The 25,328-nt window shown below is 34.7% G+C and overlaps 2 protein-coding genes and 1 long non-coding RNA gene across 3 annotated transcripts; 1 reads left to right on the forward strand and 2 right to left on the reverse strand.

The window, feature by feature from the left end:
- Positions 1-1,433: 1,433 nt before the first annotated feature.
- On the reverse strand, positions 1,434-5,364 carry LOC142546087 (protein NDL1-like). Its single transcript, XM_075653591.1, has 11 exons — positions 5,048-5,364; positions 3,679-3,778; positions 3,449-3,546; positions 3,209-3,297; positions 3,043-3,103; positions 2,880-2,966; positions 2,724-2,801; positions 2,559-2,615; positions 2,389-2,444; positions 2,138-2,273; positions 1,434-1,983 (listed from the first exon to the last, which is right to left on the reverse strand). Exons 1-11 carry the CDS (start codon positions 5,228-5,230, stop codon positions 1,759-1,761), a joined length of 1,170 nt encoding a protein of 389 aa, XP_075509706.1. The 5' UTR covers positions 5,231-5,364; the 3' UTR covers positions 1,434-1,758.
- A 1,283-nt stretch (positions 5,365-6,647) lies between these two features.
- LOC142544682 (uncharacterized) lies at positions 6,648-8,791 on the forward strand. Its single transcript, XR_012820077.1, has 4 exons — positions 6,648-6,810; positions 7,809-8,345; positions 8,435-8,516; positions 8,751-8,791. It is a non-coding gene; the product is annotated as an uncharacterized LOC142544682 (long non-coding RNA).
- Positions 8,792-9,179: 388 nt separating this feature from the next.
- Positions 9,180-21,436, reverse strand: LOC142546088 (uncharacterized). Its single transcript, XM_075653593.1, is given in 12 exon segments — positions 9,180-9,607; positions 10,321-10,522; positions 10,647-10,841; positions 10,844-10,876; positions 12,196-12,399; positions 13,156-13,339; positions 13,435-13,544; positions 14,669-14,797; positions 18,653-18,773; positions 20,779-20,901; positions 21,016-21,169; positions 21,246-21,436. Coding segments are annotated over 11 exon segments (1,422 nt in total). The 5' UTR covers positions 21,042-21,169; positions 21,246-21,436; the 3' UTR covers positions 9,180-9,512.
- Between the last annotated feature and the right edge of the window lie 3,892 nt (positions 21,437-25,328).

The following is a 25,328-nucleotide window of genomic DNA, read 5'->3' on the forward strand; positions in this document are numbered from 1 at the left end:
GCTTTTATTTACTTTTATCATTTGCACAAGAAATTGTTAATTTCTATCTCAAACCACGAGAAGAATAGAAACTGAAAATATCTGGAATGGAAATGGACTTGAATAACGTTCAGTAACACGACTTTGGGCTCAGATTGGGAAAAGCCAAAAATGCCACGAGAAAAAAAAAAAGAAAAAGAAAAAAAAAGGGTCGAAAATCATCTGATTTTAAATATGATGCTAAAAAGTCCCATGTCTTCAACGATGTGCTTTTACGCTAATTTTAACATGTCCTTGAGATTTTGGTTCAAGGCTGGCTATATTTTCCGAGGTTTTTCGCTATTTTGAATACCCCAAGAACTCGGGTTCATAACATTAGTGTCTACAAGTTTTACATGTTCACAATACAATCTCAAGAATTCACTCTACTGCAAAACCTGACTTAGCATGGGATAAAACAAAATACTATTGAAAACATTTAATAGATAAAAGAAAAACCCAAATCATAAGAAGTGGGAAAAACCATGCAAAGGCTTTAAAAACAACAGAATCATTCTCAAAATATCTACTATTTTCTAATTCAAGGAAAATGGATATACATAAAAGGATTTCAACCAAATTGGCATTTCATTTATGGGTGAGAGAGAGATGGCCGACCATGAGACTGTTCCATGGCAATGTGCTTCGAAGCTGAAGGAACAAATTGTTCAGACCCATATTTGAGCGTTCTGTCGAAATCAAACACAATCACCGTGTTTTCAGCCATTTAGCAGCGGTTTCCGCTGTCCAGAAAAGCTCGCTTCCGGTGGCGCCGGCACCGCCCTCTCAATGGCCGAAGCCTCCATAGCTCTGCCCGTTTCTTTAACACCGTTATTATATTAATTTCGTCTTGTCAGTCATAATGATGTGACAAATTAATTTCTTTTTTAACCGAAGTCATGCCATTTGGTTTGAGATGATGGAATGATGTTAATTCGACGTTGACAGTTCATATTTTTTTGTGAACACTTATAGCTTTGATCAATGTTCGATTAAGTAAAATGATTTTGAGATGAGATCCTCATTGCTTTGTCTGAGATTGGGATTGTAACCACCGTAACACGCTATTCCACGTTCATGGATATCAATAAATTGCATTATAATTTTACATTAAAAACGATTGATATATAAACTTACCAAAAGAATGAGACAATCCACGGAGAACATTATATCATATACTATCGAACCAAACAGACAAACAGGCCAGCCCACAATAGTTAATGAAGTCGGTTTTTTATTTCTTATTGCTGACCCCATTAAAGCAATCTTCCAAAAAAAAATAATAATAATAATTCTTGAAACAGAAAATCAATCTCAAGAACCCAAAAATATTTGTTGGTTTACATGTGCTTCTTGCGAGTTATTTGCCATATGTCTACTTTCGACAAGCAATTTGAAAATTCGATAGAGAGAGGTCACAATAATTGAGCAAAATGAGGCAAAAAAGAGTCACCATCTCATTTTGCTCTGTATTTATTTTTATTGCTTTGCTGTCATCATAAATGTCAAGTCACGATTTACAGATCATACAGACAAATCAAGAACTGCCTACAAATCAACGAATGATCCCACAAAATTCCCACTCCCACCTTATGTTCAATAAAGAATTTTGTCTTTCTATCTATAGCAACAATATCTACCCTATTTAATTACTTGAACAACAATAGCATCTGGCAAATGAGTGAAAAAAAAAAAAAAACTATTTTACGTCCAATTTACAGAGTAAGAACCAAACTAAACTTATCTTTGGGACGACAGACGAGTCTTGATTGGTTTTAGCTTCAATCCCATGCTTTCTGGAGAGAGGAGTTCGGGTGCAATGCAGGATGGGCTCAATGGACTTCTAGGACTGCCGCTGCTGAATTGACTCGACCGGTACAGACCGTATCCTGTGAGAAAATATTCCATGGGAACTAGCATTGCATGTGGTTGCTCCTCAGTCACCATTGATCCACATGCTTGAACCTGTAAAATAAACGGCATTCATTCTTCCATAAGCACAGGTCTGAGTGATGCCACGAATTGATATCTATCATGCAAAGTAGCCAGAAGTATTATTAATATATTTCATCTAACTTTAAAATATGCATATCTTTGTATATGGTTCGTTAATTGCTACCTCGACCAAAGCACTGTATCTTCTGTCCAGTTTCGCAGTCATGTGGAGCGACTCTGAATGAAAAGGAGAATTATCGCCAACAAATATCAGGGTTCGACATTTCAATGTCTTCAACCCATCCGTAAGATCAGGTCTCCTGTTAATATCGGGAAGACAAAAGGTTCAACTATTTTAGAATCTAAACAAGACAACACAAACGTACAGCCTTGAAGAAAATGAGTACAAAAAGCTAAAACCTTGAGCATCATTACCTATCTATAGCTTGAAGTAACCGCAGCACATTTATGCTCTGCCTCTCATCAAGCAGCTGGAAAATAAAAAACTCACAATTGTTACAGCTAAACTCTACAAAACGGTGATAAAAAGAAAACATGTAAAGCAATAGGCTTGGGGAAAAAATAACAGAAACTAGAGTACTTACTCTTCTGCAAGATTGAACTATGTCCGACTCCGGAACATCCGCACTACCACGAACTTCCTGATACAAACAAAAGCAAATAACGGGGTTAACAGAAAAAATATATGCACATTCAAGGGGGTTAACAGGGGCACATTGGGTGAAAGAATTATAGAAATACTAATATACCTTGCTGAAGTAACGGTGAAGCAAGAATTCCTTAAGCAGACCACACATTCCATAATAATACAGCAAATTTGACATCACCTGCAGGAGTCATTATATTTGGACATTGATCACTTTAACTAAACATACAATATTGACAGAAAAGACAATAAATGAGACCTTATTACGTAGCCATTCCGTCCAAGACGGTGATTTGCAAAGAGGAGAAACAAGGATCAAACCAAGAACCCGCTCCCTAAATTTCATCTGGCAACATAAACTCTATGTCACACAAAAAGATAAATTAAAGCATAATAGTAAAACTGTTATAGCTAAAACATACGGCAAACAATGTGAGGATGTAAGCACCACCGATTACACCCATACACATAACTGCACCAAGCCTGAACGAAATTAAAATCTCAGCATTATAAGCATATGGCTGATGACAAAATTAGCTTTCAAGCACTGACGGATGTGAATGGAGGTAAATGAAGTCGCTTGGTTACCTGAAATAGTTGAGCACTTCAAGAATTTGATAAGCTAAGTCATCGACAGAAGGCACAGGATCATCAGAACAAACTGCAGCAGCACCCAACTGCAAGAACTCTTACCAGAGTCCCATTTAAACTTTCTGTGAGTAATACTGTTTGGAATCACTATGAATACACAACAAGTTCGAAAATTTACTGCAAGAAGCAGGAGAAAATCTACTATGAAAGCATACATCATTTGGCTGATTCACAAACCTCATGCCCAGGAGGACTGATGTGGTAAATACAGAAATTGTGAAGCAGCAAAGTTGCAGCTTCAGGACAGAAGAACAATCCTTGGAAACAAGACATATCTGCCAATAAATAGATTCAAGCACAATATATTATCAGATTGCAGACAGAAAAAAACATTGAACACATACGTCTGATCAATAAAATGTTATACAATGAACACAAAGCTACCAGTAAGCAAACTCATCACTCACGATTTAAAGCTAAATCAGGATAAGTGACCAGGGCCGGTTTGTCTTGGTCTCCATAAACTATAACAGATACAGGACCATGGCCAGTCCGCACGATATGTTCCTGAGTAAAGAACACAAAACAGATAGTAAGCAGTACTTCACAATCATTATAAGTTCACATCTTGACATGTAAGGAAATCATAGTGTCAGTGTACCATTTATTCTTTGTCCTAATAAAGCATAAAACTGGCTATGTATTAAGAAACGTCTCTTAAGTTTTTTATATCCTTCAAGTGAAGGAAATGATCAACATTTACATTAAAACTCTTTCATCCCAAAGGACATAGTTAAACATGTGCTCTCCCCACTTTTTAGCTAGCTTGCTCACTAAAATTTGATTACAGGGCAAAACAAACGAAAATTTTCCAATCCCAATCATTCATGATTAAAAGTATGCTAAAGAATGAGTAGTTTAATACTGAAAAATGTGATAATGATATGATGATTGCAACTTCCAACCACTAGCAAAAGAAACACAATAGATAGAGTAACAACCAAGCTGTACTTGCCAATAGAGTTCAACAAAGAATGCGACAGGTGTCACAAGATGTTCTAGATGATAAACCAGTATAACGACTGATATAGAAGAATAAAAGAGAAACAAGGATCAAGAAAGCCAATAAAATCTAATCTTCATTTCCAATAACGCACCCTGAAACAAGTGTTTTCTAAACTAACTCAATTTTAAAAAATATCTACTTAATTTCAAGAAAAATATAATCAAATGCATATGAACTCTAAATGTCTTCAAATAACACAAGATAATAATGACATTAAGTTAGGCTCTCAAAATCAAGAACCAAATCTGATAAAAACAGCTGTCGTGATCAACATTCATTATTTACATTTCAAGAAATAAAAATAAAGCCAATACCAACCTTAACGTTCCCAAAAAAAAAAACGAGCTCAAATATCGAGAAGATAAAGAAACTTGAACAGCTGAATTCCAAGGAAATCACATTCATTTCCAGAATCGTAGGGACCACTTTAGGATAAAAAGAGTAATATGAATGAAGGAAAGATAACATTTTTTTCGACCATGACAACATTCAAAGGGCCGTCGGTAAATATCAGAATCAGATTCACAAAATCAACAAGCAGATCTAAAACCGTAAAACCCATGTTGAAAAAATCATTTTTTCTAACCAAGAAAAACAAAACACCCAAAAAACAAACTCAAAAGTATTAACAAGATTACAAAAATGCCGACATGAAAAACGGCCTGCAGCGGAATAACAAAACCCAAATCACAAACCAAAAGAAAGAAACGGCGCACACATTTAACCCCAAAGCCGAGCCAAACAAAAAAGAAAAATCAACAAGAAGCAACCTTGCCGCCGAGATAAATGGTTTCCACGTCGAGGCAAACGGAATCGCCGCTTAATTCAGCCATAGCCGCAGCCTCTCCCTCTCCTTCACGCACGCACAAACTCCTCTCCTTATTCGTTCCTTTCCAGAATTTTTTCTTGCAAAAACATACCAGAAATCTATACACATATATATATTTATACATATACAGAAATCCTCGCGCTTTTTAATGGCTTATATACGAAGCGATTCTCTCGCCTTTCATCTCTCTCCAATTTTTCTCTGTATTTGATTTGAATGAAAATTAATTCTCCACCGACGCTTTATTTCTCTGTAAATCATTCCATTTCGTTATTAGTTCTCTATTCGACAATGATGTTTTTTATATATAAAAAATTATTATCATTAAATTTGTCACCACCCGTAAATATTTATTAGCACATAAATAAAAATTAAAACTATTATAAAATACCCAAATTGTTACTTTTATTTAATCTTGTTTTATTTATTTCTGATTTTTTATATAAGTGGTATGTAATATCTGAAATAAATATCACAATTTATTTATTTAGTAATATTACGTAATGTGATATTTTATATTTTTGGATAACTTTTGCTAAATTGGATTTCATTCCAGTTTCTAAATAAGTAAAGCTTTGGTAATCTAAATATAACTTACGTGAGATGGGAATGTAAATATTATTGTCCATAAATAAATTTTAATAAATTAGGAAAATAATGTAGGGGGCATTTGTGTAGTTACTCAAGGTAACGGACTGTTGACTGCCCGTGAATTGGGACTATGGTCAAACAATATAACCGACAAATTTGACGGAATATTCTGACACCTGTCCTGATTTGTCGTCTCCAGCTCAACGGCCGCGTACTTTTTGCTTCTTCTTAAGCGTGCATTAAATGATAATTATCCACTTATAAATCTTTTTCATTAATTTTATAACTAACAAATTCTGTCATTATAGTATTATGGGATTTTAAGTTTGTTTTTTTTTTAAAAAAATGATTCACCCAATTGCATAATGACATTATTCATTTGGGATTTAGAACTATTGGAACTTTTGAACAGCATAATAGAATATGTTTTTTATTTTAATTAATTTAATTTACACAAGAAATTATTCTTAAAAACAGTGATTTATATTTTTCTTTTGTAATCTAAAAATGAGGTCGAAAACATTCCCTATATAGCATAAGAATTAATCAAGTTCTCTCACTTTATTCTCGATTATAAATATTGTATAATTGATATATTCTAATCTAAATCAACTCTTTTAAGTGAACATGAACATATTATTGTCTGTGTTAAAACAAATTAACTGCATTGACTATGCTATATTAGACATATACTCTACATAAAAATTCAAAGTGGAATGCATATGTTGCATGTTCAAGACATGATAATTTATCCTACAAGCTTGACATTCAGGCTATGTTTGGTGTGAGTGATAAGTGGAGGATAGATTATTAAGCACATGTTTGTCTCATTTTTAATTGGCCCAATTAATCCCAAAGCCCGTATAAAAAAAACCTCGGTTGGTTGAAAAACTATCCTTTTCTTTTAGGCAGATTAACAATCATCTTCTTAAAATATAAGGTAAATTACAACTTTACCCCACAAAAATATCGTCAAGAAAGATCTGGAATTTTAGATCTGCTATCGTGATAGGAGGTTGAGAAGAATGACGGTCCATTCTAAGCCGTAATCAGTTGTTGTTGAGGTAATTCATACATGCTCCATTATACGATTGGTAGGTCGGCAAAGTATTGGTAAGTTGTTGGATTTTGAATGTATGTATAAGCTTTGTTTTTTCGTTGTAGGTGCTTGCGTATAAACTTTTTCGATTTTTTTAGAAATTTCAGTTTGGAGTTATGTATTGTACGAATTAGCAGCTGTAATTAGGGAATCATCAAATTTGGAGTTTCAATTCCCCTTTTATGTTTAACTCTGGGCATATGATTTGTCTTTCTTTGGGACATCCATATTTTAATTAGCTCCTACCTTATGAAGAAATGTCCTCAAAATGAGCAGCAATATGATTTTTTAGTTTAATAAATTTTTATAGGACCTGGGTTTAATCATGTTTATCGGAACAAAATACATATTGCTTTTTTAATGAGTTCTTATGTTCACGTAAAGCCTTCCATAGGTATCCTTATCTTGGGATTGGTAGAGCTATTGTGGGTACTTTTTGATGCAAGTACGCTATCTTCGTCTTAATATTTTGATGAGTTTCATGGAGGAGGCATGACTTTTTACTTTAGGATTTTGTAATGTGAAGCTGTTTGATTTGTCTATTTTAGAACTCATGCGTATAAACAAGTGGTTTTGAAATATAGGAAATGGAAATGTGGGTGTGTTTTAAGATCAAATATTTGGAAAGCTGAAGAAGAAGTGAAGTTTGTTCAAATATTTTTATTGAAATTTATCTGAAGAACTCCTACAGAGTTTGTTTGTTAAGTGAAATTATATACTGCAATATTGTTATTCCGTCCGGAATTCCTACATTGTTATTATTATTACAATATACTGTAAGCAACTTTATTGATATTATATTATATATTATTATAAAAATTGATTTAAATTTAGAGAAAATTTTTTTATACAATGTGTAATACCAGCAGAAGATTGGTTTTGAAATATTTGATCTTCAGAGAACACACCTACATTTATCTGGAACTATGTAGGAGAACTTTATTGAAATTTCACTTTTAGTTTTGCAGTATGGTCAGCGAAAATCGACTTATTTGATCATAATTTTTCTTAGAATCTCAGAAATGTGGACAAAAAACGTCGACAAATTCTATTTTTAGTGTTGCTGCACCAAATAATGTTTCGGTCTTTCGTGACGTTATGTCTTTTAACACTACAATACAAGAAGGTAGTCGCCAAACGACGACGTTTAGAGAGTGGAGCACCAGCCTCATACAATATGACACGAAGAATTAATGCGCAAATGAGCCACTTATATCGGATTATTGAAATAGGAGATATTCAATGTGTGGTCAATTTGAGGATGAATCGAAACGCGTTTGCACACTTGTGTTATTTGCTAACTAATGTTGGAGGACTGGTAGAATCTAGATATGTCCGGATTCAGGAAAAAGTTTCAATGTTTTTGTCTATCTTGGCCCATCATAAGAAAAACCGAATTACTGGTCACGATTTCATGCGTAGTGGCCATACAATCAGCATTCATTTCCATGAAGTTTTGTGATCAATTCTTAAGTTGCATCCTATACTACTTGCTAAGCCTATTCCCGTCGACGACAATTGCACTAATGAAACTTGGAAATGGTTTAAGGTAACGTACACATACTTGTTAATATTTGTATGAGGCACATACCATTATTCAATGACATGTAACATTACTGTGTATGATAAATTTTGCAGGGTTGTCTAGGTGCATTGGACGGTACATATGTTAGCGTACATGTTCCTTCCTCAGAGAAACCAAAATACAGAACTATAAAAGGTACTATTTCGGTAAATCTATTGGGGGTTTGCAATCGTGATATGAACTTCATTTATGCACTTACACTGGGTGGGAGAGATCGGCAGCAGATGCTAGAGTTATCCGCGATGCATTGACTCGTGATGATGGTCTAAAAATTCAGAGAGGTCATATGAATATTTACATATTTATGTTGTTTCAATATATTATAAAATCAATTTATGTTTCTTACTTATCATGTAATCATAATGACAGGGTATTATTATTTGTGTGACAATGGATATGCAAATTTGGAGGGATTTATCCTACAAGCTTGACATTCATGGTACATACACACATATGTAGAGATTAATGGAATAACATGTCAAATGGTTTGACTGACAAGATTAATGCAGATTGGATTAAATTTTTATTATTATATATGGTAAGTAGGTAAACTAATTTTAATATAATCATTACTCCTCACGAACATGGATTGTATTAAAATAAACCTCCAATCATCAGTGTCGGAGTATTATCGTAGAAGACAGAAAATTACTTGCATCTCTCTCTATTTTGACTAAACATATTGGTAATACATATTTTAATTCAAAGTCATTCAAATTACATAAATGAAAATCGATTTTCATGGAAAAGTAAGCGACAGAAGAATGAATCTAAAGAAAATGACCATAATTCACTCCATGACCATAACCGAAATATTATTGCAACAGCCAAAACTAAATCATTACTTATGTATGTAAGGACCCTCAACTTCACAATTTTCAACAATTTTACGTAACCATGATCTTAACCTTCCTGAATGTAGTGTGATATAACACAACCACCTCTGAAGACAAAGGCAGAAGTCGAAAGAAAAACCAAGATTGATGAATTCACTATCACCTAAACAATTAATCTAAAATTTGTAAGCATAGAGCTCATCGAAGTAAAATGAGGTCAATCATTTTGAAGCCACAACTCATGGGAACAACCCAAAAAGTAGATGTAATTTCTTGATTTGCATCATTTGGCTATCTAGCCTTCCTCCCAGTCGATGTCATCGTCTTCATCATCTTCAAAAGCTTCTGCTTCTACATTTAAGTCGACCTTATAATGAACAGATGTGCTACCTGAGACAAAGCAATAAGCACACATTTTTGTCAAAGGCTCATCAAAATTACAATACGAGCAAATTAAAAATTTCTTCTGAGTGCGTCTAGTTTTACTCTATTGCGGTTTGAGTGCTTGCGAAGAGACATTGTTCAGAAATAGGAGCACACAGTTCAGAAAGGGATATTGGTAAGTGTTTACTGTGCTTGTCCTGCCTAAGAGATTAAACGAACCAAGCAGTTCGCGAGCTTTTCGAGCCAGCTCGAAAATATTTGACTTGTATTCACAAGTATCAAATTCGAGCCGAACTCGAACTTGTTCGAATTTATTTTTAGTCGAACTCGAGCACAATTATATTGTTCGAAAGTTCGCGAGCCTTGTTATTTTATTAATATAATATAAATACATATTAAATAAATATATTTCGAGCTTTTTGAGGATTTATTTTCGAGCAATAATTCGAAAAACTTGCGAATATGTTCGAATTTCGAGCTGAACTCGAACATGAGCCCTGATTTGAACTGATCTCGAATCAAAAATTTAAAATTTTTCGATCTTTGAATCGATCTCGAGCCAAATTCGAACCTTAAATTTTCCATCATTTTCGGCTCGACTCCTATATTCCTCTTAATATTCCGAATGACCAGAAAATCCAATTCCAGTTGCTATTTAAATAGTATACTCTACAAAAATTTGGAAATAGATCAAAGGAAAAGAGCATGATGATATTTACCAGTTGGAGGGGCATCCTCCCATTCAACATCTTCTCCTTCATAATCATCACGTTTCGACTTGACGCCAACTTGGCGCTCAGTGAGTGTGAGAGATACTTGAGCGGAGGTAGTAGCATTAGGTGATTCACGTGTCTTAGCCATTTCCTCTTGTTCACGTTGGCACTGAAGTATAGCAGCATAATAAGCTTTCACATATTCATCCTGGCAAAAGAAAATGTATATTTCAGAATAAAAAATCAACACCCGCATAAATATTAAGAAAAAGCCCTGTGAAAATTTTTTTAAAAAAAAAACTCAATGAAATTTCTGTAAAGCCAGATCGCACCTGAATATTCTTTGCTTCATTATTTACAATTGTGGATTTCTTGTCATCCGAAAGTTCCAACCCCAACTTACCACCTATATTTGCCTCTGGCTTGGTCTCTCCAAGTTGCTCTTTCGTATAATTCATTCCTTCCTTGATCATCCATGGAGGCAAAATTTTCATAGATGGATTAGTGTTAATTGATTTTATATCTTCTCCTTCTCATCATCTCCAGTGAAAGCAACTTCAACCTGCAATATTCAAACTTTGAGATATCCGTAGCATTAGTTCCTTTTGTAATGTTTATATTGATCAGGCAAATAAGCAAAATACAGGCTTATAATATGCAGAGAAGATTGAGTAGGTTGATCAGGCTAGAAATCCTTTATGCGCCATATTCACGCGTTCTTAACATTGCCACTTAGACATACAAAGAACAGCAATACAAACATCGTACTGATCATACCTTTCAGCCTACAGTAGTTGCAACTCAGAATAAGAATTATTTGCTTAAGCAGGGGTATGTGTAGGGTGACAAAACCAATAAATCTCATGTCAACCTATCTATGGTTGGTCTTTCTTATATCCAAAATTGATAATTGGACAGAATCCAATCACACTTTCGAATGATATCTAATCCTTGGCGAAGAACAGACTCAGTCATCCATCATGGCCTTACCGTGATAAAAGATGATGAAATTCCCTCAAAGAGCCTCCACCCCACACCTACAGCCCACCCCAACCTGTGGTACAGCCTAAGTCATTGTCCAACCTACTGGTTTTCCAACCCAGAATCACATACCCTTCAGTTATATATGTAGAATGAAGAGAGTTTGGTTGGGAAGATTATGTACGATTGATTATCCCATGCTTGGTCTCTTTCTGAAGCTGAGATCAATTATTTCAAAGCATGTAATCAAGCATCCGAGTAACAGACAATCCTAAAAAATATATGGACCTATCAAATGCTACAGCCTGATCAATTCCGTACCACAGACCATCCTCCTCTCCTTGGTAAAAACGTTGCATCTTGAGAAGGATTTGGTGTAGCAGGGTAATTGACAAGATTAGCATTAGGGTTGTCAACCGAAATCTGTAAACCCGCAAATTTGATCATAACCATGAAATCCCATTCGATTGAATCCAGTCCAATAAAACCCAATTTTATCCAGACAGGGTATTTATAATCCAGGCAAGCGGACCGACATCACATAATTATAAGTTAAAATATAATTTTTTGAATAATATTTATGTTTTCCCTAACCTTATATACTTAAAAAAACAAAATTACTTAGTCATAAAAAAGGGGCTAACCCAAACCCAATTCGATGTACAATTTTTAACCGAGCGAGTTATACTTTTATATCATCTGGACCCAATATAAGTTATGCGGCCTAAAGTTAGCTTGAAATCCAGTCCACCATATCCGTTCACACCCCTAATTAGCATATACCATACAATCGGTCCATACTTCCAAATATTATGACTCCTAATACTTTCAACTAAAGAAACAAAATAAAATAAAATAAGAACTTCTTGTAAGTGAAAATAAGGTATTATAGAAAGTAACCTTTGTCTCCCCAACGTAAGGCATAGGAGTTCCACCGAACCCAAGACCTTGAGAAGATTTAGATGGATCATTGGAATTTAGGTCTCCATTTCCAGCACGGCCAGCAGCATTTGCTCGAAGTTCCCAGGCTTGAAGACTTCCAAATTCGGGAACAGGTAAATCCTTAACTCTTCCAAGTTGATCAATCAGTGGTTTTAGTTGATCCTATACTCCAGCAAACTTTCTTAGCTTAATTAAAAACCAAGTGTATGTAGCACAACAGAAAAATTTCAGAGGACCTGAAAAGAGAGAAACAAAAGGTTTTTCGCACATTCTTTAAGATGACACTCGAAATACTTTTTCTATTGTGTAGTTTTCAAGAGAATGATAACTATCAGACAAGTGTACCCAGAAGAGTCCAGTTACATTAGCCAAGGATGAAATGCTTTTGATGGCAAGCCCTTGCTAAAAGAGTTCACAAGCGCTTAATCACAATAAAGAGCCAATAAACAGAACCGGGCTAAATGGGCAGCTCCTTAGATATGCCATAACAGAGATAAATATGTTGTACAGAAGATATAATGGTAGTAAGCATAATTTTGAATTGAGTAAGTTTCGACTGATTAAAAAAAAACTGAGTAAATTTCAAAACCAGCACCTTAATATATAAAAGGAACAAATAATATGCCAAGTGTATCGGTTAAGAGTTGTGGGTAATATATTTGCAACATGCTTAGAAACTCAAATAGGGGTGTCCATTGTAATCACAATTTTTCATCAACGAGGATAGTTTATCATCTGTGCAAACTTTAATCCTTACAAATAAAAAAACAACTTTGGTTTCTTATAAAAATGCCACATGTACCTTGGTAGTTTCATAGCACTAGGAAGAGTTCATGATTCTTCATTTTGTCACATAAATATACTCAGGAAGGTTGAGTGAAGCCAACACAATTCAATATAAATTACAAGAGAACAAACCTCCATATTTGTTAGCATGTCTTTTAATTTCTCATGGCGACGTCTCCTGGCATTATCATCTCCATCTCCTGATTCTTGAGCAGCTAATTTGTCACTCTCAGCGACTAGAACTCCATTGCAACTTTCACAATGAAAGTACTCATCATATGGAGTAATCAACCGAAGTGCATCAAGGGCCGTATATCTATAGTTTTATTTTAGACATAAACTATCAAATTCTCCTACAAAAACAAGCTTAAAGGCTAAAGCTAAAAAAAGGGAGGGAAAGAGAATAAGAACCTCTTACTGCAGTTTGGGCATAGATACTCCTGCACCGTATTCTTGCTTTCCAGTTCATCTTTTAGCTTTTTTTTCATGCGATGTAATCTATACCTTACCACATCATGAATCTGGAAGAAAAACAATTATTTTAATGCTAACTCAAAATAGAGTGTAGATGGCATACATGACAGCCCATTTATACATGAAACATCATGCTCAGTGGCATAAAAAAATAGGCACATTGCAGATAAAAATACCCTGAAACAAAACTAATGATCGACCAGGATGAAAGTAATATCAGTACAAAAACCGTGAGATTTATCATCTAATAGTTTTCGTGAAATGCAAGCCATCAGAAACTTTAACACACAAGGTTAATGCTTCTAGGAAAAGAAATTGAATTTGTGATACCATATTTCCTGAAGTACGAGCAATCAGAAACATTTAGCAAAAGGTGAGCATTTTTAAAAGGTCACATAATGCGATGTATCAATATTGTCATGAAAATTGAAATATAAACAAATCGAGAAATGTTAGACCTTGTCTCTATCCTGTGAAAACTTCAAAGGATATTGTATGTTGAAATGTGATAAGACTGCTGACAACTGGAATTCAAAATAAGAACCGGACAAGAAGAGATTCGTAGAAGAATAAAACCTCTGCAATGTGATATATTGATTTTAACGGTAAAAAAGCTCACAAAAAAATGACCAACCTGTCAAAGATAATGTCCTAACAGAACAAACTTCTCCTCTTCCTACTGATGCTAGCTACACTCGCGTAGAAGCTGACCACTAAAAAAAGTAACTAACACCACCCCCCCCAAAAAAAACTCCTCCTTGCATGCATTAAACCTAAGGCTTTGGACTGATGTCTTCGTGTTTCATTGTCTCGGTAAACAAGCTGGAAACCCCCAAACCTTAGCCTGTAACAAGTTGCTAATATAACATCGAAGCAAGCGGAACAGCTTGATTTTGTTTCATCTCAACAAACCCATCCTGTCTATTTCAACCTTCTTTGCTGTTCTTTTCTTCTCACTCCTCAAATATTCTCATGTCTTCTAGTTCAACAAACCTTCTCTCTTTGATGCAAGCCCTTGTCTCTCAAATAAGCAAGGTAGCTAAACATCCTCGACTGAAATAAATTTCTCAAAAATCACCATGCAATTCAGCATGCGTATCTAGCTTATTACAAATAATATCAGACTACTACAATATATCTTCTAGTTATGAAGGCTTCAGAAGCTAAAAACCTGAGCATAATCAAGACAACAATATGAGTGTGTATGCATCTTAAGCTTTTCATCGCCTTCTCTCCCGGTTTGCTGACCATCGGCTGTGGCAGCCATTGCAGCATTGTAAATTTTTGCACCTTTAGCAGTCTACCAAATATCAAAGAGAGATTAGTTTGAAACAATACCCAAAACAAAATACAAAAAGAATTGCAAACGAACATCTGGTGCCCAACTCCGTAATTCCAGTTTCAGAGACAAATCATATATCCTACAAAAAAGTGCATTTATTCATAATATTTCGAAATCAATCCTAGGTACTCCAAAAGCAAAAAGAAACAAGAAGGGTAAATAAGACCAAAGCATGTTGACTTAGAGATTACTTTAGAATTCAGGCCAATAAAGGGAAAACTGCAATTTTAGTCCTGAAAGTTGGCTTGTTTTGGGTTTTAGTCATGTAATGTAACTTGTCAAGTTTTGGTATTCATACAGTAACTTGGATTTTTTTGTTGTGGTCTTTTTTTAGTTTGAAACCACTAAATCCATTGAATATGGTTTATTTGGCGCCGATTCTCTCCTACGTAGCACATATGACGAGAATAAATCTCATATTAATCAAATTAAAATTCATATGATGAAAAAAGGAAAAAAAAACGAAACGACCCTCAATACTTCAAAATGGGAAGAAAAAAGTTTGTCGTTTCTCTTTATTTTTTTAATATAAATTTTAATGTGTTAATATAAGCTTCATTCTTATCACATGAGCCTAGTATGAGAGTATCGGGTATCAAATAAGCAATATCCGATGTAGTTGTTTAGGGCAAGAAAAGTACCAAACCAAAAAAAATCCATTTCATTGTATGAAATCAAACTTTGACGAAAAAAATCCAATTCATGGTAAGAAACCAAACTTGGACAAGTTATATGACTAAATACCAAAACTTTCAACTTACAAGACTAAAATTGCAATTTTACTGGCTAGAAAACAAATGGCTTTCAGAATATAATTCATAGACAACTGTTAACAGGTCAAAGAGAGCAAACCAGATGTTTAGATCTAATCAAAACAAGTATGAATGGTTAATCATGGTGAGATCCAAATCCACTTAAAAAGGAAGTAAACTTCAGAAATGATCATTCGTTCGTGGAAAACATTTTTATTTTTTGGAGTAAAAGAAAAACTTTTTCCTCATCTTCTCCATAGCTACCAGAGATATTTATCCACCAAATCCAACCACCCTTGATTACTAAGTTGGAAATGGATGACGGAGGGGTCATAGAGGATGAGGGTCAAATAATTCAATTCATTGTTGATTATTTTCAGCAATTGTACAGCAAGACAGATGTGGAAAGATTTGGGATTGAAGGAGTGGAATGGACACCTATCGACGATGATACGAGGGTAGAGCTTGAACAACCTTTCTGTGAAGATGAGATCAAGAAGGCGGTGTTTGCTTGTGATAGGTGTAAAGCACCGGGGCCCGATGGTTATACTATGGCGGTCTACCAGGATTGTTGGGATGTAGTTAAAGGGGATTTGACGAAGGTATTCACAGAATTTCATGAAGGGGGCATCATTAATGGGTTGACCAATGAATCGTATATATGTTTGATACCTAAGAAAGATGACTCGTTAAAGGTAAAAGATTTCAGGCCAATTAGCCTCACTACGAGCTTATACAAGATAATTGCAAAAGTTTTGGCTACAAGGATGAAAAAGGTGTTGTCACATACATTGTCCGAATCTCAAAATGCATTTATTGAGGGCAAGCAAATTTTGGATTGTTGTTTGATTGCGAATGAGTTGGTGGAAGCAGGGAGGAAGAAAAATAAAAAAGGATGGGTTTTGAAAATTGATTTTGAAAAAGCATATGACAATGTTGAATGGGATTTTTTGGATTTCGTCTTAAAGAAGAAGGGGTTCGGGGAAAGGTGGAGAGGATGGATAAGAGGATGCGTGTCTAATGTATCGTTTTCAATCATGATTAATGGGAGACCGAGGGGGAAATTTAAAGCATTTAAGGGACTTAGACAGGGAGATCCTTTATCACCTTTTTTGTTCAACATGGTTGTGGATGTTTTGGGTAGATTAGTTGACAAAGCAAAAGAAAAGAAATTCATCATAGGATACGAAGTGGGCAGAGAAAAGGTGGAAGTATCTCATATACAATTTGCGGATGATACATTGTTTTTTGTTAAGAGGGAGGATCACTTGGGATTTTTGGTGAGAATTTTGAAAGAGTTTTGTGATATGTCAGGATTGAGGATCAACTGGGATAAGAGTGCTTTGCTGGGATTAAATCAAGATGAAGTAGAAGAGGGAGATATGGCGAGGGGAATTGGTTGCCGCAGGGAACAATGGCCAATAAAATATTTGGGAGTCCCTCTCGGTGGTAACCCATTAAAAGCGTCTTTTTGGGAACCTATCGTCATTAAGATAAAAAGAAGATTGGCATCATGGAAAAAGGCGTTCTTGTCTAAGGGCGGAAGACTAACATTGATTGCCGCGGTGTTGACTGCCTTGCCTATATATTTTTTGTCTCTTTTCAAGGTACCAAAAGGAATAGCGGGGGCGATGGAAAAAATAATGAGAGATTTTTTGTGGGATGAGAATGAGGGCGAATCACATTGTCATATGGTTAGATGGGAAAAAGTTTGTAGACCGAAGGAGAAAGGGGGATTAGGCATTGGGAATATTTGTTTACGAAATATAGCTTTAATGGGAAAATGGTGGTGGAGGTTTAATGTTGAAAATGAATCGTCGTGGAAAAGAATAATAAGGAGCAAGTATTGGATACAAGAAAATGGATGGGATGCGGGGTTGGCTAAGAATGTGACTTTTAGATGTTCGTGGAAGTTCATTTCAAAATCATACCCGACTTATCACCAACTAGTGAGATTAGTGGTTCGAGGGGGGACAAAAATCAGATTTTGGGAGGATATTTGATTGGGAGATTCATCCTTCCGGGAGTTGTTCCCATCTTTGTTTCGTGTCTCCTTGGTTCATAATTGCCTATCTCTTATTTTGCTCACTTTGATTTTTCCACAAATGCTATCTTCACTATTAAGCATTCTAGAGGGGGTGAGATTAGTGGAAGGAGTTGATGATTTTCAGCAGTGGGAGGGGGATCCATCCGGGAGGTTCTCGGTCAAATCTTTTTTCCTATCTTTTTTCATGCATGATAATGGCGCTCATGATTTCAAATTTTTCAATATCATTTGGAAAGTGCCTATTCCTTCAAAGGTTCAGATATTCTCATGGACGGCAATCCTTGCTAAATTACCGACAGCTGAGATGATGCAAAAGAGATATCCTAATTGTTCTCTTTGTCCAAACTGGTGTGTGTTGTGTCGTCAGGAGGTGGAAACACAAGATCATTTGTTCATTCGTTGCAAGTTCACTCATGCATTGTGGGCCAAGGCTTTGGTGGAATTGAGACTGATTTGGGTTGTGCCGAGGACAACTAATGATTTGTTTAATACGGATCTTGGCCATATGCTCGGTAAGAAAGGTAAGATTTTTTGGAGAATGGTAATCCACGGAGTTACATGGGAAATTTGGTTGCAGAGGAATAAAAGAATTTTCCAAGAGTTAAAAGAAACAATGGAAGATATCTGGGGAAAAGTCAAGTTCACGTTAGCCAATTGGATTGGAGCGGATAAAAACTTTTATGGAGTCTCTATATTTGACATTTTAAGGGATTGGTCTTATGTGTATTGTTAAAATTAGATGGTTTTATTTGGGTGCAGTGGATCGCTAGTCCACTTCTTGTAATGTTAAAAGAACTATATTAATAAAATTTATGTTTCTCATCAAAAAAAAAAAATCTTGGAGATATAATCATTATTCATACCAAAAAAGGTAAAACAAAAATCTAGGGAGGGAAAAAATAAAATAAAAGCTAAAGAATGAGATTCAGAAATCACAAAAGGATGGAAAAAAATCAAAGAAAATAATAGTAAAAAGGGATAAATTGGCCACAAAACTCAACCAGCAAAGCTAACCTCCTTGCGGTGATCACGAGTGACAAGCTTTTCTTCTTCAAAAAATCTTAGAGTTCGACGAAGTTGCTTTGTGTGAAGCTTCAAGTCCTTAGCCAAATTTTCTTCCCTGACCCACTGGCGTCTAAAACAAACAATGAACATAAAGTTCAATATCCATCAAGATCCAGTTCAGATATAGAAGTCACATCTTAAAACAAATCTTATCTTGCCTTCTCTAGGTGTCCAAGTCCAATTAGTTTTCATGTTTGAGTATAGCAGGGGACATGGGCCATTTTATTTTTAGAGGAAAGTTGAAAAAGAAGCTTAGAAGACACGATTTTTACTGCTAGAAAACTGCTTCCTAAGCACTTTTCTTAATCAAGTTTATTAAATCAAGTTCTACAGTCAAACGTAACTTTCTAGAATAAGAAAAAATTGTTTATTTTAAAGAAGGTACTTTTGGTTACATAGCTTCTCTATCAAATCGCACCCTAAGCCCACTAAGATTGACATTACCCACACACCTAATATCATCAATTCCAGTAAACCAAAATGAATGAAAGTGTTGAATTCATAAATTTTTCTTTCCAATATCAACCAATTTCATAATTCCAAACTCACCACTCATTGTCCCCTTGAGGGCTTGAACAATCAGTAGACATAAGCTACAATGTAGTATAAAACAAGATCCACTTATAGCTTGATTAAGACTTCCACTCAATCTTTTCAATATTTTACAAAACATTCTTCCACTAAGACAGCTAACGTTACCTTTCATGTTACCTATAAATAAACATATTAATAAACACAACTAGCCGTATTTACTCAAAAAAAAAAACTTTATGGCTTTGAGTAACATGCTGTGATTTCATATGGAACTCAGGAAACTCACAGGTGTAAGTGTTACGCAACTTCATGTAGTCACAAAACACTAAAAAACCAACTGAACACTTTTAGACTTCCAGATGAACATACACAGTAGTTCACTAAAATATCAAATTGAAATAGCATCAATGCGTTTATCATGCTCTTTTTAAACCATGTACACCATATAGAAACCAACAGAGTAAAATAAGGTGGATGAGTCATGGAACAGAATGTTATCACTCTTTTTTATTAGCCTTTGCTAAAATATTTTGAAGAACACCTATTAAATTATTCAGCATTTTGCAAAGTATGCATATTGAATAAACCCATGGGCCAAAGAATTTATGTATCTTCGTGGTCCGGGTCCCTTTTAAGAGGGGGTGAAACTTATTTCTATTTTTCATGGATAACTACTACTGTCGTGACTTCCATTAAACATTTATTAAGTAGAATGAAGAATTTCTCATCCAGAAAAACTAGTTTACATAATCTGAATCTGTTGATGGTCTAGACATATCTCTATGATCAATCAAAAAGGAGAAGAGGCCCTTTTAGAAGGTATAGAAATCAGCCATCTGTATTGATATAACTGAGGAGATGGCAATTTTAATTTATCAAAACAGATAAAATTATAGCTACATTTCTAAGTCTCAATGGAATGAAGCCACAAACTCTCTATCATGAGGGAGTGATGATGATCATTGGTACAAGAGCTCTCTTTTAGTGCATTTTTCAACCAATTCTATCTCTTAGGAATCCTATCTCCTAGAACCTTGGACTTAAAAATTAAAAGCTAGTAATTGTTGCATGGGGGGCAACTATTCTCTCCTTGTGATATACAGGATTCTTGAATAACAAACGGTATGCTGCTCCAAGCCTTATCCCACGCACTACCTACTGTTAGATTTGAGTCATTTGACAAGTCCACACTGATTGAAGGGCTCCACTGTTATTCATACTTGTCAAATCTAATCGAATTTTGCATAAAATTTTCGTTAAGATAAGCAGTTAGCAGGTTTACATACACATGGTATTTGGACTAATTCTAGACATAGAACTCATAACTCTGACAAAAGTACGAACATTTCTTCGTGATGCCATGTGCTAGAAAAAATTCAAACACGCCATAGCTCTATATGTTCACTCTTCAAGCATTCTCTTGATGAAAAGCAACAGGTTACTGGATAAGTACCACATAAATTAAATCAATAATAAACTAAAGGAAAATTAATAAAAGATCACAAAATTTGGCCAAAGTAGATAAAACAGAAGAGCAATACCGAGTAAGAGCATCAAGAATGACCACAGCTATGCCCCTGTTATCACTTCTTCCAGTCTTGGGCTGGTTTTCTCCTTTCGTTGTTATGTCATCATAAAATGCTCTTGCCGCAAGTTTCACCAATCTATTGATCAATGTTAACAAGAAGATATATAAATTTCAACCAAAACCAAGAAAGAACACGAGTACGAGAAACTAATTAAACACAAAGCAATCGTCAAGTGGTTTTCCCGTTTACCGATTAAATGGTTCGAAGCTACCCATTTGTTCTGCTTTTACAAAAGGAAAGGGCCAGGGAGCTTCAAAACCATCAAGCCCCACCAGCCGTTATATTTATCAATCGGTAAGTAACACGCACCTCTTATTTTTACGGAAAGAATCAAAATCACAAGCTTCGTAAAATAACTCGATGATCAGTAACGAAAAAATCAGCATAAAGACAAATTTATTACAAATAGGAGACGAGACCTAGAACAGTGAGAGATGCTGCGATCTGGGCTAGAGAAACCGGGGAATCAGATGGAGTACTATTTAGGTGGCAGCGTCTTCGGACGATATACGCACCGCCGGCGGCGACGGATGGAAGCGGAGACCGCCTCGTTGCACCGCGAACGCAGGGGAAATTGAGACCCTGAAAGGGAGGGGGGTGGATGGAGCACTGTGGGCAAATACAAAACACTAGCCGGATATTCTTCGTCTTGCGTTTTAAATTGGAATTGAACCCTACATATACCCCCCAAAAAAAAATTTTAATATTATTTTATAGAATAATCAAAATTTCAATTTTTTAGGTAATATTTTATTTTCAAATGAAAATTTTAAAATATAAATAGAATTAATTACAAGTACCCTTAAAAGTTTGTCATATTAAAAAAAAAAATCAACTGTATTTAAATTTTATCTACTCTTTTGAGGTTCGCAAAAGTAAAAAATTAATAAATTCTATAACTTTTAACATTATAAAATGTCTATCAAGTTTTATATTTTTCATAAATTAAATCCTTTAGAAATATAAGATAAATATAAATCTAAGTGTGTAAAATATAAGATAAATACAAACATAAAATGGTATTTGTAATTTTTGTAAATTATTAGATTTACTTGTTCTTATTCTAATGTGGAATATAATGAAGTCAGAATACTTACTTTCATCGCATTCTATTTCTGTTTTCTTGTGCCTCTCCTTCAACCAAATCTTTAACTCTTTGGAAGACGTTCTCGAATTATTAGAGCAAGCATTCTATTTCTGTTTTCTTTTTTTATTAGATGTTTGAAGGCTAATTTTTAAAAATAAACTGAGGATTATAAATCAAAATAAATACTCTATTAAAGTTATGTATCGAATTAGATATGTTTGATTATGATTCCTAGTACTATCGAATCCCTCCGACAAGAGTGAGTAACCTTTCTTTGTCACAAAACGAATTTGAAGGGTTGATCCACATGTCCATAGGCAGCATGGTGAGTTTGAAGAAACCAAACCAAAGAAACAATAACACCAAACAGACTACAATCTTTGTGTTTGAAAACCCCATTTCGAGTTTCGTATCACGAAGTCGTTGAAACAACCAACGGATACAGGAAAGCAATTTTCTAGGCAGTGGGAATTTTGGAAACTGTTTACAAAGGAACGCTTAAAGAAGGGATGAAAGTTGCCATAAAGATCTTCAACTCGAAATCAGAAGATGCATTCACGAGTTTCCAAGTCGAATGCGAAGTTCTGAGAAACCGCCACAACAATCTATGTAAAGTCATTGCTCAAATCAATATTTCTAGACATTGATACTTGAATACATGCCGAATGGAAGCCTCGAAAAATGGATGTATTAGCAGAACATGTTCCTAGATTTGATTGATAGAATCAGCATAATGATAGATGTAGCCAGTGCATGCCTTGGAATATCTCCACCATGATTGTCCCGTACCTATAATTATCCGCTACTCAAAGCCGAGTAACATGCATACTGCTACACGAACGAACATATGGTTGCACATTTGTGTGATTTTAGCATTGCAAAACTACTAGGGGATGGAGAAAGCGCCATACAGACAATGACAATAGCGACACTGGGTTTACATTGCACCAGGTAAAACACACTACTTCACTATAAACTGTTGTTCGCCCCCGTTATCTAGCGATCTTCGATTTATTTTCGAAGCGATCAGCTACGGCATTTTGTTGATGGAAGTTTTTACAAGAATGAAGCCTAGTGATAAAACATTTGGCCAAGAAATGAACCTAAAGAGTTGGGTTAAATTAAAGGCTCCTGTTGAATGGATTTGACTGTAAATTGCTCCATGGAGTTTCCATACGACAGAATCAGCATTAAAGATGTTAATGTGGCTTTTAAGTAAATTTTCTTATTTTTAATCAGTTTTTTTAAATTTGTTTTACAATTTTTTTTTTTAAAAAAAAAGGAATAGGGGCTAAAAAACGAAAGATGACATTTTGGAGATTCTAAAATCACATCAGACATTATTTTATCTATATTATAACTCAATTATTATATATAATATAGACATCGTTATAGATAGGTAGATAAATTCTCTATTTATTTATTAATGTGATATTATACTTCAGGTTGACTATTTTTTGTTATAGCAATGAGTGATTGAGTTAATATATTCTCAAAATATTTTTAGCAATCCGGGTTTAGAAATGTCAATAACTTAGAATAATTAGAAAAAATCGAGTTGTCTTACCTTAAATTGTATAGCAAACTAGGTATTATCTTGGAATCGAGCGCGTATTTTACCAAATTGCGTGATTTTTCTTGTTTCTTTTTTTCCGGATGGAAGAAAATATACTCAATTTTATTCTCTCACACGTTTGCTTGCACGTGGTTGTTATTCGGGCTTTGAATTGGGCTGGTCCTTCTTGTTTGGCTTGAGATGTTGTTGGTCCTACATGCTTGTCCATATCAGAGTGCTTGTTGAAATTAATTGGTTCCCCAACTTTTTTGGTGGCTGCAAACCAAATTGAAGTGCAATTATGCTGAACGGGGCATGTCAGGACTCACGAGGATTATTGGGATAAAAAGTAACAGCGTGAAACTTTGATTCATCCCAAATCATGGTTTGTTGGAATGTCCTCACTGTGGAAACCATTTTATAGAAAACTTTTTATGCTTCAACGACCTACTTTACGCTTAGGTTGTATCAAATAGTCCTTATTCATTTCACATGTGGGGTCATAAACTTCTAATGTAAAAATAAACGTGGACTGTTGGATGTATACTTAAATCAACCTTCAGGTTAATTCAACCTGGTTTTGTTCTGATATACCGTTTATCTATTCAAATATGTGTAACTTCACCGTTTTGGTCTTTTGATTTGATAGCAATGTGCTAAAAAACCCTTAAACCTATGGATTTTAGCCTCTCTTTTTTATCTTCGTCGTTGGACATATCAGTTAGTCACCAATAAGTAAAACGAGATAGTATCTAAAGCCTACATCTCTAAAAAGTTTGCGTTTTTCAAAACATCGTAGTTACATTTTCTCATTCATATTATTGGAGCAAAAACAGTTTTGATGCATGTTGTTTCGGGATCAAAACCTGTTTTGATTTATCTTTTGTTAGTTTCGAATCATGAATTAAAATCGAGGATTAAATGCTTGTGCGGACCGTGATTAACAAGTCGACGGATCTTTTGGTACGTAACAAACAAGAGGGACTAAAAATATTTTTGCTCCCAACAAAAAAAAAAATTAACCCGTTTTTTTTTTTAAATCATTTTTAGCTGCTTTTTTATTATCATAATGGTCAGACGTATTTCCCTTGATTTTAGCATTATTTTTGTATATCCAAGTAAAAAAGTTACGTTCAACCGTAATAGTGAGGTATTTAAGTATTCAACGGCGACGGATGGAAAAAAATGAGATATATCATTATAAAATAAGATATATCATTATAAAATAATTGGTTTTAACGCAAGTCACATGTTACATAGTATGACAATAAAACAAAAAGGTCTCAATTCACCGCTTCATTTCCAACTTTAATTTAGACGACCCCCACAGTCCACGCCAAACATCACCATGTGGTTTTGGAATCAACTTTTTTCCAAGCTAATTTAGGTTGAAAATAATTAATATCATTGATACCTCATAAAATTTTGGATTGAAATTCTTGATAGACGTCATCATCGATAACTGCCCAGAGCATCCGAAGCCATAAGCAGTTTAGCTCGACTTCGATAAAATGACAGCTTATGTGTTACGGGTAGGTTCTTGTCAAGCTAGAAAAAAATCACATTTGACGAGTTTCAATGACTTTGAGTTATGTGTATATGACTTCTTGAGATGCTATAACAATCTAGATATGGTTTCTCTTTACAAAAAATTTTTTTGTATAAAATATTTCTTTGCAACTATAAATAATCAAGTGTTACAAAACTAAATTTAGTCATTCTAAGTCATCTCCAACCAAAAACTCTATTTTAAAGCAAATTTTATTTTAAAATTGCATAGTTTTTGAACCAAATACAATATTCATCTTCAATTCGTCTATTTCAAATCTTACTCTAAAAAAAAATATTCTCGAAATATTT

Source organism: Primulina tabacum, chromosome 5 (assembly GCF_025594145.1).
Source record: "Primulina tabacum isolate GXHZ01 chromosome 5, ASM2559414v2, whole genome shotgun sequence".
Lineage (NCBI taxonomy): Eukaryota > Viridiplantae > Streptophyta > Magnoliopsida > Lamiales > Gesneriaceae > Primulina > Primulina tabacum.